Source organism: Maylandia zebra, linkage group LG14 (assembly GCF_041146795.1).
Source record: "Maylandia zebra isolate NMK-2024a linkage group LG14, Mzebra_GT3a, whole genome shotgun sequence".
NCBI lineage: Eukaryota > Metazoa > Chordata > Actinopteri > Cichliformes > Cichlidae > Maylandia > Maylandia zebra.
This window is the reverse complement of record NC_135180.1, coordinates 34517366-34533772: the sequence shown is the minus strand read 5'-3', so window position 1 is coordinate 34533772 and position 16407 is coordinate 34517366. Positions and strand designations below refer to the sequence as shown.

The following is a 16407-nucleotide window of genomic DNA, read 5'->3' as shown; positions in this document are numbered from 1 at the left end:
ACAATGTATGAATGTGTGAAAAACATTTTTACTTTTAATTTAGCGTCCCAATGGAAAGCAAGCACATTCTTTTTAGGGCTCAATACCATGCTATCGTAAAAGTCTGCAGATAATTTAATAATGCTAGTTTTTATCCAGTTGAATTTTACCGAGGAGTCAGATTCTTTATCAAACTGAACCCCACAGCCCAGCTGATCACTTGTCTAAGATCCTGGATGAAAGCTTACTTTTTCTCCCAGGGCCTTGAGGCTATCCAGGAAGCGCGGCCAGAAATCCTTGAAAAGTGGCCGGTCGATCTTCTTCAGACTGTCTTGGGTGCTGGCATCCACACTGACATACAACTGAGTAACTGGCACCAAACTCCTAAAAAGAATTTGGTTGAGAAAAGACAAGAATTATGTAGCTGCTGCAAAATTTAAGACGCATTTAAAACAAAAATTACATTCTCCTAAGAAAACACAGTTCTCTGATGCAGGCACTTATATCCTATTCAGACAACGTGATTAATTGCCAACTTGATTCAGTGACACAAGAACATCAAGTCAAATACTCATTGTTGTTGAAGCAATGGTTTTCTTTCTTTTTCTATAGATAATCAATAAACAAGGAGAATACTGAGCTGGAGCTGAGAAAGAAACTGTAAAAATAAAGAGTACCTATTATAAATATCAAGTAAGAAAAAAAAAAACTTATTTGGGTGAAACTGAACTTTGGTCATACAAGTAATCAGAAAAGAGTAATAGAGCAGAAAGTACCACATGAAGAACGTTTATAATACTGGTGAAAGAACAAAAAAACAAATAAAGCAAAAAACAAAAACACATTTCCCCTTGTTAAAAGAGCCGTGGAATAGATTCTCCAACCCAAAGTGCAACAGCTCATCTCCTATAAGATAGCTCTGGCAGACAGGATAAATGGCTGATGCCTGGTGTCCTTGCCTTTAACTTGCTCGATGACTATGTGATAAGCCTGTGACAGGCCAGTTAGCCACAATATTGGATATGTCAGTGTGTGTCGTGAAAACCGGTAAGTGGTTCTTGATAGAGAGGTCAATATCCTGTTCATTTCAAATGGCTCACGCAGCATTCATCCATTACAGTCCAGACTTATAGAAAGTGTCAACAGTATTCTGTGTACTAAATGGGAACACATACAATATTTTTTTCTTTTTTAAACAAGCAGCAGCATCTTCACTAAGAGTCTGTGTGGGTACAAAACCACTGAAAGATTAAAAGGCAATGATAAATTTAGTTTGTGCAGAAGTGGTAACTTTCCTCTTCGGAGTGAAGAACGACATAAAAATACAATAAAAATTTCTGTCTGCTGATCTAATCAAGAATTTAGCAGATTTATTCAACACTCATAGAATGGGCAATCGTGGCTCAAGAGTTGGCAGTTCGTCTTGTAATTGGAAGGTTGCTGGCTCGAGCCCCGGCTCCGACAGTCTCGGTTGTTGTGTCCTTGGGCAAGACACTTTAGCCGTTGCCTACTGGTGGTGGTCAGAGGGCCCGATGGCGCCAGTGTCCGGCAGCCTCGCCTCTGTCAGTGCGCTACAATGTATCTTGCCATCACCAGTGTGTGAATGACTGAATGTAGTGTAAAGTGCTTTGGGGTCCATAGGGACTAAGTAAAGCCCTATACAAACAGGGCATTTACCAGTTACCAACACTCAATTGGAAAACTTATTCTTGAATAAAACATGTCTGCAAACAAAGTAACCTTTGTGTTAGGTAACATTGTTAATAATACAACAGATGTGCACTTCAGCATGCTTTTTTGTAGCATGACAATATTGCCCTGACAAAACTTTTGGTACTTCGTCTTACACTTCACATTACACTGAGTGTGACTCACAAAAACTTTTCATGTTGATGCTTACAGTCCTTCTTGAATCTAAGGCACATTTCACTTACTACACTTAGTATCTAACTGTGTTTGTGGTGAAGCTGTAGTGAAAGAAACATTAATAAAAACAATCGAGACCTTGATTCTTATCGTGGTTAGGAATTTTTTAGTAGGGGAAAAAATGGGTTTGGAATCTACAGTATGTCTTACGGATTAACTACAGAGACCTTACCTTCATAAGGAAAGTCAGAAAATAATATATGTTTACACACTCAGGCAAAGGTACCAACAATCAGCCATTATGGTTTAAATGTTTTTTTTTAATATAATTATAGAAAAGCGTTCAAATTATCCCAGTACATGCAAACATTTAAGGTTTTTAAAAATCCATCAATTTAATGAAGGTTAATTGAAATTATGTGCTGCTCAAAGCACTGAAAAATGGATTATCTTCCCCCCCCCCGCCGACTAACTCTTTAATCTTCTTGTTAGGGTTAGGTAGGTTATTAAAGTATGAAAACAGATCAAACTTATTTTAAGATTACTTTAATAGTAAGAACAAAAAGATCATGTAACACACAAAGAAGATATTTTTTCATTTTGCTTGTACCTGATTTCCTGGGGGAACTGCGCATTGGTTACCAAGAAACTGGAGATCTGATGGTGGTGGAGGAGGCGAATGAAGTTGTTGATTTCAGGATACATGATTGGTTCACCAACCAAGGACAGGGCGCAGTGCTTGACTGCTAGGCCCTCCTCATACCTGTCAGGCTTTACTCCAGGGACACCTAGCAGGAGAGACGTCAATGTCGGAGTAGATCATAGTTGTCAGACACAAAAAACAACTGTGTGAAGCAATAGACTGAGGTGAGGTTTTGAACTGAAGGCTGTTTTAGTGATTACCCATTGTAACAGGGCAGCCCTTAGCGGCTGGAAACACAGTGAGATGGACCAAGGCAAGTGTAGTGGAACAAAAAGTATTTATTTGCTATACAGCTCTCCTTACAACAATTAACTCGTCGAGCTTCTTCACAGCACAATCAACCCCTCTAATGACAACTGGCAGCCTTAAATATGTTCAGCTGTCACGGACTAAACCATTATTCCACTCTCAGGTAAATTATTAAATCCCAACCTTCCACCACAACACACTATATGTCAATTAGAATAAATAAATACATAAATAAATTTCACATTTTCATATTAATAAATAGTTCACACTTTAATTTTACACCAAACCCAATATTATAAAAACCCAGAAACCTCAAGCACAAAAAGATTCACCACACTCTCTTAACCCATGGTCTCTCCCGGAACCTTTAAATGGTGTCTGGACCCCTGGGGAAACATTTGCCCAAACACCTTGAAGAGGACACAGGCAAGAAAGGTGAGTAATCATTATCTTACAAACACTTATTTGCACCAGTTTTATTCCTAGATTTCACACACACACACACACACACACACATTTGCATTAGTGTTCCTTACTGGTAAACTTTAATCACAATCTCAATCACCATTCTTCTCTCCTCACAGACAACCACCATATTCCTTGATGAGGAGCAGCTGTGCAGGATCTGAAACAAGGCTACCAACTGATTTTAAAATTCCCAATAAATAGTCAATAAATAATTAAACTTCTTGTGTGTAAATGTTTTACTGTGCAAATCCAGGCTTAAAGTGCAATGCTAAATAAAGTGCTTGATAAGGTGCTTTTAATAAAGTGAAAGGTGTGCTTAAAGTGCTATACAGATAATATAATATAAATAAATGTAGTAAGGGAGTCCTCTTCCTTACACCCATAACCAAAGAGTCACAAGAAATAGATGTGAAGATGAACAAGAGAGATCTAGGGCTTGACATATCTTCATTTCAACTCTTGATCCTAGGCTCTTAAACAGTTAATCCATTTCCTTCAAAGTGTTGCATAACAGAAGATCCATAGAATAAACTGCAAAAAATAACCACAGTAATGGTTTTAAACATTCACCCAATAGACAGTTGCTCATTTGGTGTTTTGAGAGCATGGTGGAGAGCATTTTATAATAGATGGATCTAAAAACCTCCCATTCATTTTTCAGCTGTGTTGAGATCTCGAAGGACACAAACCATGCTAAAAATCTATCTATCCATCCACCTATTCATCTAAAACTGAAATAAGAATGTTGATGAATGAAATCAAAAACACTGAAAAGAGCAGGAGAGATAATGTGAAGTATGTAGGTATATGAATGATTTAATCAGGCCAAGTTTGCTTTTGGGATTCCAGCCTGGAAATGGTATAAAGTATTAAAAGCAGTATGACACTGCAGGAATTTGTAATAAAGGGAATAAACAAACATGAAAATGGTATCAGAGAATATTCAAAGGGTTTAATGTGATATTTCTCAAGCCAGAACAGAAGACATTTTTAGACTAAATTCAGGAAATCTTACAGAAGATCTTGATATGAATCATGAATATATATATACACCGGTATATATATATTTTTAATAACTTGGTAGCTAGTAATGCAGAGAGCAAAAAAAGAATCAGTATTTGTTGCTTTTAAACACTAATGTGTGTCTACACACACTTTTTTTTTTCAAGATCTTTGAAAGACAGAAGACTCTTCAGCAGATTTAGGAACTCTTAGTTGCTTCTGTCTCTTCATGTAGCCTCAGATTGACTTGATGATGCTGACATCAGGTCTAGGGGGGGCACCATCTGTTCTAGGACCTCTGGTTATTCTTGTTGCTGAGAATAGTTTTTATGAGTCTGGCTGTATGTCTGGAGTAAATGTTATGACACTGCACAGTATCATATGCGAAATTCCATTAAATTCTCACATAATTAGAGAATTATGTGGATCACTCAGATTATAAAAAGTATATTACATAGATATATGGATCTATATCTATATCTATAGTAAGGCGCTATATAAATACAGGCCATTTACCAGGCCATTTATAGATCCATCTATATCTATCTATCTATCTATCTATATATCCATTTATATCTATATCTATATAGGGATGGGTATCGTTTAGGTTTTATCCGATACCGGTGCCAAATCGGTACTTTTGAAACGGTGCCGGTGCTTAAACGGTGCTCAAACCGGTGCTTAAAGAATGGAGAACACAAACTTTGTCCAAAAACCTCATGTTCAGCTGTTTTGTTTTTTTTTTGTAAAAAGATAACAATGTTAGCCTTTTCTGCAGCTATGGGGCATGTATGGTATCACTCTTGGCTGGAAGCAGTGCTTAAACAATGGAAAAAAAACACAAACTTTGTCCAAAAACCTCTCATGTTTAACTGTTTTCCACTTTTTCTTTGGTCATTTTAGCCTTTTTGTCCAGGGTGAAGGGAGTATCTGCCATCAAACAAGAGGACAGCCGCATGTAGCTATGATGATGTTTGCTAGTTCACCTTACATGCATTAATGTAATAACGTGGTTAGCCTACTCAACGTAAATTACACTCGAACAACATTAAGCGACTCACGCAGAAAAGAACGGCTTCTGCTGCCATCATCATCCTCATCATTTCTGCTACACTGGCAGGGCTAGGGGCCAGGACTCTATTCTTCGGGTTTTTGGGGGATGTTGCTCCGGTCCGATAACTGGCAACCCACCCAACGTGCACAGTGTGAGGTCTCGCAGCAAGCTATCAAATACGGCGCATTTCTCGGCTTTTAAAAAAAACGCTATGCGTCGCCAGGTGTTTCATCGGATTCGAGGTGTTACCTCCTTTGACAATATCACAGTATCAGCTTAAAGCACTTGTTGCTGCTGAGTTTGCATCTTTTACTGTGAAGTACAGCCAGACTTTTGACCGCTTCGCCTTGGACATTTTTAATCTGTAGCTCTGCTCTAACTGAACGTACGTACCTGGCCCCGCCTACTATCCTGGGAAACGTAAAATGATTGGCTAGAAGTGTATCACAGCTCAGGAAAAAAAAAGCACCGAAATAAAGCACCGAAATGTGCGCTGCTTTTCGGTCTGGTTACTACCGTTTATGTCAGAACCGGTGCCATCATGGCACCGGACACCGGTACCCATCCCTATATATCTATATATATCTATATATATATCTATATATATCTATATATATATATCTATATATATATATCTCTATATATATATATAGCTCTATCTCTCTATATATATATATATATATATATATATCTATAGCTCTATCTCTCTCTCTATATATATCTATAGCTCTATCTCTCTATATATATATATATCTATAGCTCTCTCTATATCTCTATATCTGGATCTATCTTTATATCTCTATATATAAATAAATAAAAAGTGGCATTAGCATTACAATTTAATTTGGTTATCTTTGCAGGCTTCTTTTCTGAGTTCAATTTGTATAAGAGTTGAGTATACTGAAGACTTTGTCATGATACTGTCCACTCATATCAGTGCATCTGCACCTTTACATTATGAAAAGGGTACAGGTTAGTTCAGTATGCATGAATGAAGAAAGACATTTCATGTACTGAAAGTGCCATGCTGTTGTAACAGGGAATGACATTACAAGATATTTAATTAATGTGCTGACTTGTCTGCCAAAGTAAACTTCACCAAGCTTCTGTTGCACAGTGACATAAATAATTGTGTGAATTGTAACAAACTGCCTAGAGTGTAGAATTAAGTGGGACAGTTAGATAAATACTGAATACAGGATACGTATCACTAATAGTTTGGGGTTCATTATGCTTGGTAATGAAAATGATTGAGATTAGATACTCGTTTGCAACAGTATCTATATGAAAGTGCCCTCTTTGACTCCTGCAGTTGACACACAGCTTCACACAGCACTTGCAGATAGACAGTCACATAACCACTCCCCTCACTACTGGCTGAAGCAGTTGACATGAATTTTGAGAGGTCATCAAAGCTCCTACTTTAGAAACACTGAAGGATTAAACAGTTGTCACAAATGTTAACTTGCCTGGAGCATACGTAAATGTTAGACGCTTAATTATCGTCAATTACCCAATAGCCACTGACCTAGCCTCAGGGGGGTCATAAGCTAGTAGACTATGCAACTATGCATCCCATAACTGGGATGGTTGCATCAGGAAGTGTATCTGGTATAAAACCTTTGACAAATCAAAGGTACTTTCAGAACAGCCTTTGTCAAACAGCCACATAAGCTTCCTGTTAAGTCATCATTAAGGTAACAACTAGCAGCTATGCTCATCCATAACGTTATAATTAACAGTGTTAATTTAACAGCACAGAACAAATATTCGTGTCATGCATAGGTTGAAGCTGAGAAGCCTACCAGGAAGGAACTAGACAGAAATTGTTGCAGCCTACCTTTCTATTTGATCAGCAATAAAGGTTTGGTGCAACGCAACCAGCAACAGCACTACCTCAGACAAGCTAAAATGTTGGTGTCTGTTTGGGTTTTTTTTTTTGGCACTATGTAAGGTAATCTTAAAATATCCCATTTACACACCTTATAGGTTTTTTGTTTTTTCCAAATGGTATTGAGTATTTTCCTGGGTACTGATATCAAGCTTGAGATTCTAGTATCATGGCAAGCCTAATGCGTGAAGAACACAGATTTATTCCTAGATGCAGTCATCAAGACAACATTACAAAGAATACAAACAAACTCAACAAGCAGATCCCAGGGTAATAAGCTAACGTTTATGCTTTTAAACTACGAGTAATAGCTTTCATTATAAATCCATTATAAATTGTGCCTGACATTAAACTGCTACTTGAGACCTTTTATTCAGTAGCCCATCATGGAGTCAGAGCAGACACCAAGCTGCTTAATCACACTGAAGGTTTTGTGAGCCACTGTCTGGGGATTTCATTGTGCTAGAGAGAGTAAAATGTATCACTGTCAATTGTAAAAGAAGTTGAAGGCTGCATAATGTGGTCTTACAGTGCAACTGGAAAGATGATTATGGATGATGATGACAATAGAAGCTTGTGCCTTGCTTTAGTATGCCTCTAATTAGAATTGCAAAGTTGAAAATATACGTTTTCTATCATTTTACTGTAATGTCTTTTGTGAAATATTGGGGGGGTTAACTCTAAGAGAAATATGAAGGTGGCATTCAGGACAACCATTGGTATGCCATTGCTCTTTTGCAACCACATCAAGAAAAAATTATTAGATTTTCTATGATGATGTGCGTTATATATATCCTTAAACTCAGCTCTGAGAATCATATTAACTATAAAATAGCCCCTTTGAAGAAGATACGTCTCAGAAGTTTTTTGCATTTATATCATTTCACGAGCACAATGTCTGCAGTGTTTTATAATGGGATCAGCAGCAGCTTTGAGGTTAGAGAGGCAGCTCTCTGACCGTAAAGTTGCAGGATCAGGCCAGGCCTCAAGAATAGTTGGCTGGACCGAGGTCCTACATGCCGGCCTAGCAATCATGTGAATATTTTATTTATTAGCCATATAATATCATATTACATAATGCAGGTAAGTGTATGGTGTCAGTACTGACTTGTACATGAGCACGATAGAAAATAAGATGAAGAGTTTAACTGGAAAGATGCTGGTTTGGGCTTGATGGGAATGGTCTCTGCAAGTGTGTTTATGCTAACTAGAGTCACAACAGGCTGTACGGACAGAGTAACATCCAGTGTTGAGCAGAATGCAGTTTGGAATGGAATAATGTAAGACTGTATTTCTGTACCACAGCTGACACTCGAGAGCAAGAGTCTGAAAAACATTTGAAAACACTTTTGTCTTTAACAATATGGTAATGAATTTATCCGCATTTCTTTGAGCTTGTCACAAAACAAAACAGATGCAAACACATTCTTGACTATTAATTATTCACAATTGTTTTATCTAGAAAAATATAAAAACATTCATACATTTAGCTTCTCAAATTGTTATTTTATATCACTTAAATCAAATGGCCCACACATACATGAAAAACTTAAATCTTTTTGCTAGGCCTTTCCACTGTATTTTGAATAATAAATAACTGTTTAACACAGACAATATAAAATATTCTTACATTTATGTGTAAGAACATTGCAGTATAAGCATTGTTTTATTCCTACAACTCATTAAGGAGTAACTTAGTCTGAACTCTAACCTAATTTTGCTGATTACCTTTAAATCCACACGAGGAACAAAATATTTCTGAATTAGTTTGCCTTACTTAACGTCTGATAAATTTGTCACCACTATGTTTTGACAACATTTCTGAAAACCTCAAAGAAAATCTACTTGGGGCATACACACAGGATCAGTAAATTCTGTTTGGACTGAGCTTTGAGTGGCCAGCCAGCCGTTCTCAGCCAAAGCTGGTAGCAGCCAGAGAAAAAGTCCCAAATGCCAGCAATGTTAGTACAAGCAGTAGAAGCATAGTCCAGAAAATGGGAGTACAAATAGGTTTAAATCTTTGATTTCCAATTACTAACTTAGATACCTCAAATGTTGATAAGTTTTAAGAAAATAAAGAGTGGAGTTGTTACAAACAGGAGGTGGAAATCAAAGATTGCATGCACTGTGTGTCTGTGGATCTGCGATTGAAAAGTGATTTATGAGCGAGGAAAGAAACAATGTGATGAAACAGCTCATCAGCCCCACAGATCATCAGCACTTGCATGTGAACTTTACTTCATTAAGTTTAAAAGAATTCATAAGTTCCAAGCTGAAGACCTTAAGGAGAAAAAGTGCAAAATGGCTTATTCTTGCACACTTTTGTGACTATGTTCATTTTAACAAAGATGATGAACACTTTCAAGCATAAGCATAAGTAAACAGACAAATAGCCAGACAGACATTTAGAAAAAACATGCATGTTGTTGTTCATGTTTGCATGTGTCACCTGCTCAAAGCCTAACCTCTGAATTGTCGAATCATGTTCTGGTGCTTTTCCAGGGCATCCTCCAAGATTTTCTCTGCAGGATCCATTTTCCAGCGCCATTCAGTGCCGACAGGGTTGGTATGATGTCTGTTAGTGGAGCACAAACATGAATAAATAGGAACTAACAGCAGTCAAGATGTAACTGCTTCAGCAAGCACCAACCAAATGTAGCAATACAGCAAACTAAATATTAATCAAAGAGCAACCACTGTAGCCTTAGAGATGGTATTACCTTCTTTGGAGACATGCTTCTGGAGCATAAAAGGGAAAATGAACACTGCTTGTGGCTACAAATGGAATAAATGGCCTAAACAAACTGTAAATATGGGCTCCAAACCAGCTTCAGTACAAACAAAGGACATTACACCTCATCGGTGGTATTACTCCATGGTAATTCTGATTTAGAAAGTCCAAGACTATTAGACCGTTTGTTCAACACAAACATCACTTAAAAAGTTAAAGACATATTTCACTAGAATAAAAGGGAGGAGCACCTCGTTAAAGGTGCCAAATGCTAAGACTCAAGTTATTTACTCACAGATTGAAAGTGAATTATGTGGGCGTGTGTATTATCACCCTATAAAAACATATTAAGTGAAAGAATGCATGCTCTCCCTTTGGGTGTTAATAACACGTTCCAACTATCCAAGTGTGATGTCTATGTGCAACACCAAATCCTGGGGCATCACAAATTTCTGTCAGATAAGTATGCACACTCTAACGTGACATATACTGATGGCGTCCATGAAAATCTTGATCCACCTGTTGCCACAAAGAGGTGGATGGTGGGGGCAGCAAGGAACAAAGCAACTGTGCCCCGAAATTGCTTATTTCCTGTCATCCCACATAGCTGTAGTAAGGGAGACGGGCAGATCTGTGTTGACAGGGCAGCAGTTCACCACAGCACATTCTGACAGCGACCTTTCAGTGCTCAACACAGTCGCCTTTTCAAATGGAACTTGAAGTTGGTAAAAGGCCCAATCTCTCACTAATGCCATGATGAATCAGTGTCCACATTTAGGCCTTGCAGCTATGCAGACCATTATCCATCTGCACATAAAACATGAACTTCTATGGAACAGCGAGATCATCAACAGTGACTGGACTAAACCCTAAATGGGTTTGGTTTAAAAAAAACAAAAAACCCTACAAGTTAGTAACCAAACAGGCTAAAACTAGTTAATATATAGCAAAATAAAAACACTCCTAAAAACAGGAAAACACATGTTGGAGTTATACCTTATATACAGTTGTGTAGCAATGGACAGTTAAAGTGATGGGAATAGGGCTGTTCGATATAACGATATATATCGGATGACGATATAAAAACGTCTATCGTTTCATTTTACGCTATTGTTTGTTTCGTGGTGTCGCAAAATAAACTGTTTACGGCAATATTTTTTCATCGTTTTGATGGTCACTGTATATTAATTTCTTAAAGTTCTCTCTTTCTCTTACATTTAATATAACCACACTACAGACGGACAAGCGCCGTTTTTAATGCGTTGTCGTTAGCAACAACGACGGTAACAGCATCGCGTGTCCGCTTGTTTATGTTCCACATAAACCTTTCACAATAAAGCTCAAGATCCTGTTGAGACTTTTCAAAATAATCGCGTGAAAGAGCAGATTATTTACAGATGAGAATTAAAAAAAGAGCTGCCAGGTGCTAAAAAATAAACCTTAGACTCAAACGTTAGAACAGGCTTTTCCCCGCAGCACGCCGTGTAATAAATACTCACAAAGAAAACGGCGGCCTTTACAACTTATGTCTAAAAATGTATAGTTTCATGCATCGGTTAAAACACTCGACTCCAGCTACATGACGCGCAGCTGGAAACACTTCACGCAAGTGGAGCTGCCCGAGATTCACAGAATTTACAGAAAATGTTATATTTTTGTGATTCATATGGTTATCGGGACGATAAAATTCTTATATCGGGATATGAGATTTTGGTCATATTGCACAGCCCTAGATGGGAAGCATAAAGCCTGTACCCAGAAGGACTAGCATCTTAATTAAATCACAGTATAAATAAGACATGTACTCTACTAGGGTATTAATATTGATAGGCTGAAAGATTAACTTTTATTTGGATCACTTAAGATTCTCCTTAATGATGTCAAACTAAAAGAGAAGAAGTTGAGAAGCACATACCTCCAGCAGAAGACACACTTGTTAGCACATGCGAGGCTGGGGGTAGTCTCCATGCACCGGTGGGACTCAATACCGTAGAAAGTGTGCTTGTAACAACCTCCCCTTCCTCTCAACATAGACTAAAATAAATAAATGAATTACAATTCATGCATTCAGTTTGTCAAAGCTGTAATAGAAATTTGAGATAATTTAAAGGAAGTGTTTTAACGGTTTATTTAAAAGGGTTGATTTCGTTACCTTAGTCCATCGACAAAGCTTCACTCCTGAGTGACTCCCAATCAGTTTATATCCTTCACAAAAAGGTAAAAACACAACGTGTTATAAATATGGCATCAAATCAGTGAAACACTTCACAATGCAGAACTGCACAAGTCAAATTAAGCTGAAAGAAACATGGACAATATACTTTTTATAGCTTTACTTCAGTAAAGCCTTTCAACATTCACAAAGTCTGATTTTTTAATGGCCCCATGCTAACAGCCACTGAACATCTCCAGCAAAGTGTCTACTGGCAGCTTGAAGCCATGTCATTGGGAGAAAGGAGAGAATGTTTCAGATTCCCTTTTTGCACAAAAAGGTCTATGAGGAAAGTGTTTCAAATGGCCCTGAGGTGGGCCTCTCTATCCCTTTTAACACCATGGCCTCAAACCACTATGAACAGCCGGATGTGGATTTCTCCTCATTCTCCCTCATTAAAAAAAATTGAAAAGAAAAAAATCCGTCCCGCTCTATAATATCTGTCAGATGGAATCCTTTTATCCTCATGACTTGACGCATTCATGAAATCCCAGGAAAAAACACAAACAAACAAAAAAACGTGATAGATTAAAGAAGAAGGGCTGCCTTTCCTTTTCAAAATCATTTAAAATAGCTTTCTAGTAAGTACAGCAGTACAAAGCCACACAAAGAATGTAGGCAGCAAGTTTAAAAAACAAAGCCTCCTATTTTGGAAGCTTGTGTGTGTTGTAGCTGCTATTAAAACCTTCATGAAATATCTAAAACACAAAAACACAGCAGGACATCTGTACCGGGGTGTGTTTGTGCTCGAACTGCTCCCACAGATCTCAGGTTTGATGCAAGATTAGTCAAATACAAAATGTTCCTCATCGAGGCTGTTTGTGGGTATATTTGCAGGAAAGGCTGAATGAATGAAATACACTTTTTTGATTTTTACACTTCAATGTAACAGCTTACCACTGAATCATCTTTTCACAAGTAACAAAAAAAACTGAGTGCAGGTCTACAAGACTCTGGACAACACAGTACTGAATCGGACCTGCTATTAGTGACTTTAACAAGAACAATGATTATCTTTGTGTTTGTGTGTCTCCATGCACTGTATATAAAAGATGGACATGTCTTCTGAATATGAAAAATGAAGTGATGCCATGTGTGCAGCGTCTCTCAGTTCTTCCGGTGAGAGCCTCCCCTCGCCATCATGTCAGGTTTAAAACACAAGATGACGACAATGAATATGCTCAATTCACATTAGACTTCACAAACCAACAGTTGATGTCACTGAGAATGTGTCCGTCTTTTTAATACACTCTATGATAACTGCACCATTTCAGAGAAACAGCATCGGAGAATATGAAAATTATAAAAACAGTTTACACTCATGTGATACTCTGTCTTTCACTCTTGAGCTGCTTGAGGGGAATGAAAGGAGCAGGGAGACAATGGCCTAACTGGTCTTCCACCAAGTAATGAAAGAGACGACTGCCAATTTACATATTAGAGTGACAATTTAAGCACAAAGATACCACAGATATCACCCCCACAACAGGTTTCACACTCTTGACTTTGTGCTTTTCTTGTCTGAACCAAACAGGAAAGCTTTACCTGGTGTGTGGCACAAAGAAGAAGCCAAACTCTGTGTGTTGCACACTACCGGAACTGACTGAAAGTGACATTGGTAAGCTACTTTAATAATTAATAATAATTTACTAATTAACCTCTACCTTCTAGTTATGACTTTCCCTGTCACTATTTTCTTGAAATAGGTTTCTCTTGAACCTCGCTGATGGAAAACTATTTTGCACACTGTGCAGCACTGTGTTAAAACTTTTTTGGACAATGCACAAGAGCAGTATGTGACACTGGCATCCAATCCATGCCAGGAAAAGACTATACAGGAAACATATCCTTCCAAGGCTGAAAACCATGAAGACAATGCCAAAACTTTCATCCTTCCTTCTAAATAAAACAAACTGCCCTCCAGGACTAATTGTTGCCAACATAAACACCACGAAATAGGTCAACATTTGGTCAAATGAAGTGAAGTCCTGTGTTCAGTGTCCTATTTATAGAGTGTTGTGTAAGCTAACTGTGGGGGGGTATTGGCTGAAAATGACTGCTGGCTTGTGTTTTAATAGTGGGATAGTAGAAGAGTAGAATAGTAAAATCCAGACCTAATGAGTAAAAAAAAAAAAAAAAAATCAGCACATGGTGCACAGTGGAAAAAAATAGCAACAATATAAATAGTGATGGATTCACAGACCTTTTAAACAGAATATTTTGATGTTATTTCTACTAGATAATGTTAAACCTTAATACAACAGTCCAATTTTCAAATAGCCTCAGTTAAAACAGACACTAGTTATACATTCATATTATTATTTAGACATTAAGTTAACATTAGATTAACATTTTAAGCTAATCTTTAGTCCTGAACTTACTATCTTAAACAAGCAAGAACTGAAATGCACTGCACCCACCCACAGTTTCCATGTTGAACCTTTAAATAACAGCTCATCAGCAAGGTTAAAACGTAATGAAATTTCAGCAACTGATTAACCCAAATATACTCCAATGGTTTCAACTAATTTCTTCTTTCTGCATAGTAAGCCAGAGCAATAAGCACTGATAGCCATTAAATACTTAATGAATTGCAAAAATACATCTTTAGCCATATGAGTTACATTAAATTGTTATGCAAATACCTTTTAGTACCACATAAATTTAAAAAAAATGGCATAACTAACAATCTATGTTTAAAGTGAAAAAAACTTTGCTGCCCTCTGTGGAAAGATGAAGGTTAAATATATGCTGAGAGCAGCTGGTGCACTCTGTCTGTAATGAGATTTCTTTGGTTTACAATGCAAAGCAATGCAGCTAGATAACATGCATATATTATTCGCAGTCACAAGTGACACCCACCAGATGTTCCTTTAGAAAGCGATATATAATTTTACAAATACACCTTGAAGAACCATAAAACTACCACTGACTGAGTCAGTAAGCTATCAGTGCTGGTAACTTGGCATTTTTGGTTTCTAATTTGCTTTTGTGACTTCTCTTTTGCTAATCCTCAATTTTTTTTCTGAATCCTCTTTCCTCACCTTGCTTTGTCAGTGCTTCTCTGAGGGCAGGGGTGATCATCTCCCTTCTTTCCCCTTCGTCTTCAATCTTCTGCACTCCGTTTAATTTGGATAGCTTCACCATCTGGCCGTCTCTTTGACTCTCCTCTTTGCTCTGAGGCAGAAACAAAACTTTCAGTCTATTATGGTCTACAGCCATATAAACATTTATATCTATACTAGGTAACAAAAGGAAACAGCTGGAGAGACATTTTGCAACTAATCAGGTTAACCGGCAACAAGTCCGTAACATCACAGAGTACAAAAAGAGCATCTTAGCGAGACGGGGTTTCTCAGAAGTAAAGATGGGCACAGGTTCTGCAAAAAAGGGGATCTAGATCTGCAAAAGATGACAATGTTTATTAATATTAAATTGTGAAAACTGAATGCAATGCTGTAGATGAGCCATCATCAAAAGATTCAGAGAAAAAGACATAATTAAATGATGTCTTATTTATAGTATTTGAAAAAGTTTTTCTGTTATATTCTGTTGTGTGTGTAAAGAACAAAGTAAAGGCCACATAAATTGAGCATTTTGTTGTAAAGATGATCACGTCAATCCAGCTATGTATATATGTATATATATTTGTTTTGACAAGCAGAATAAATACATTAAGGAATCATTTACACACTTGCAAAAAACCATAAAGACATTACAAATCCAACATTTCCTCTTCAACCTGCCTATTAATTGCATCTATCATTACAATACATATGTATGTGGTCCATATTTAGAAACTGCGAGCGAAAAATACTTTGGCGTCTTTTCATTTTCCCTGCTTTGCGAAAATTAATAAGTTGGGGTTTTTTTTGCTTTCAAATGACCATCACAGGCTGCTTAAAAAGATGGACACTGCTGCAGACATCAACTGTTGTCTAAGAAAGTTGACTTTTGAAAACATGTCCAGGATCCATTTGGAAAAGTGATGACCAACTTTTATACAGCTCTCTGTATCACAACAGCTATTTTTTTTCTTTTTGCTGCATCATCATCAACATCTTATTTCATGCCAGGATTATAATACTGCAATGCAGTGATTTTGTGTATAATGCTAAATATCTTAGATATATTCTGTGGACAAATACAACAAGATTGATTAAATCCTGCAAGAAAACTTTGCCTGGGGACAGAGAAACAGATGTTACTTTTCAGAAAGACGTGATGGATGACCAGCCTTTAACATTAACCA

At 37.3% G+C, this 16407-nt stretch overlaps 1 protein-coding gene across 1 annotated transcript in view; it reads right to left on the bottom strand.

Annotated features, from left to right (window-relative positions):
- tyw1 (tRNA-yW synthesizing protein 1 homolog (S. cerevisiae)) overlaps positions 1 to 16407 on the bottom strand; it is a 56246-nt gene that overhangs the window by 26165 nt on the left and 13674 nt on the right. The window contains exons 8-13 of the mRNA XM_004569582.6: positions 15200 to 15332; positions 12096 to 12148; positions 11859 to 11977; positions 9678 to 9787; positions 2456 to 2633; positions 228 to 363 (exon numbers count right to left, since the gene is read on the bottom strand). Of these exons, the coding sequence (XP_004569639.2) occupies positions 228 to 363; positions 2456 to 2633; positions 9678 to 9787; positions 11859 to 11977; positions 12096 to 12148; positions 15200 to 15332 (729 nt within the window). The remainder of the gene's footprint in view (positions 1 to 227; positions 364 to 2455; positions 2634 to 9677; positions 9788 to 11858; positions 11978 to 12095; positions 12149 to 15199; positions 15333 to 16407) is intronic.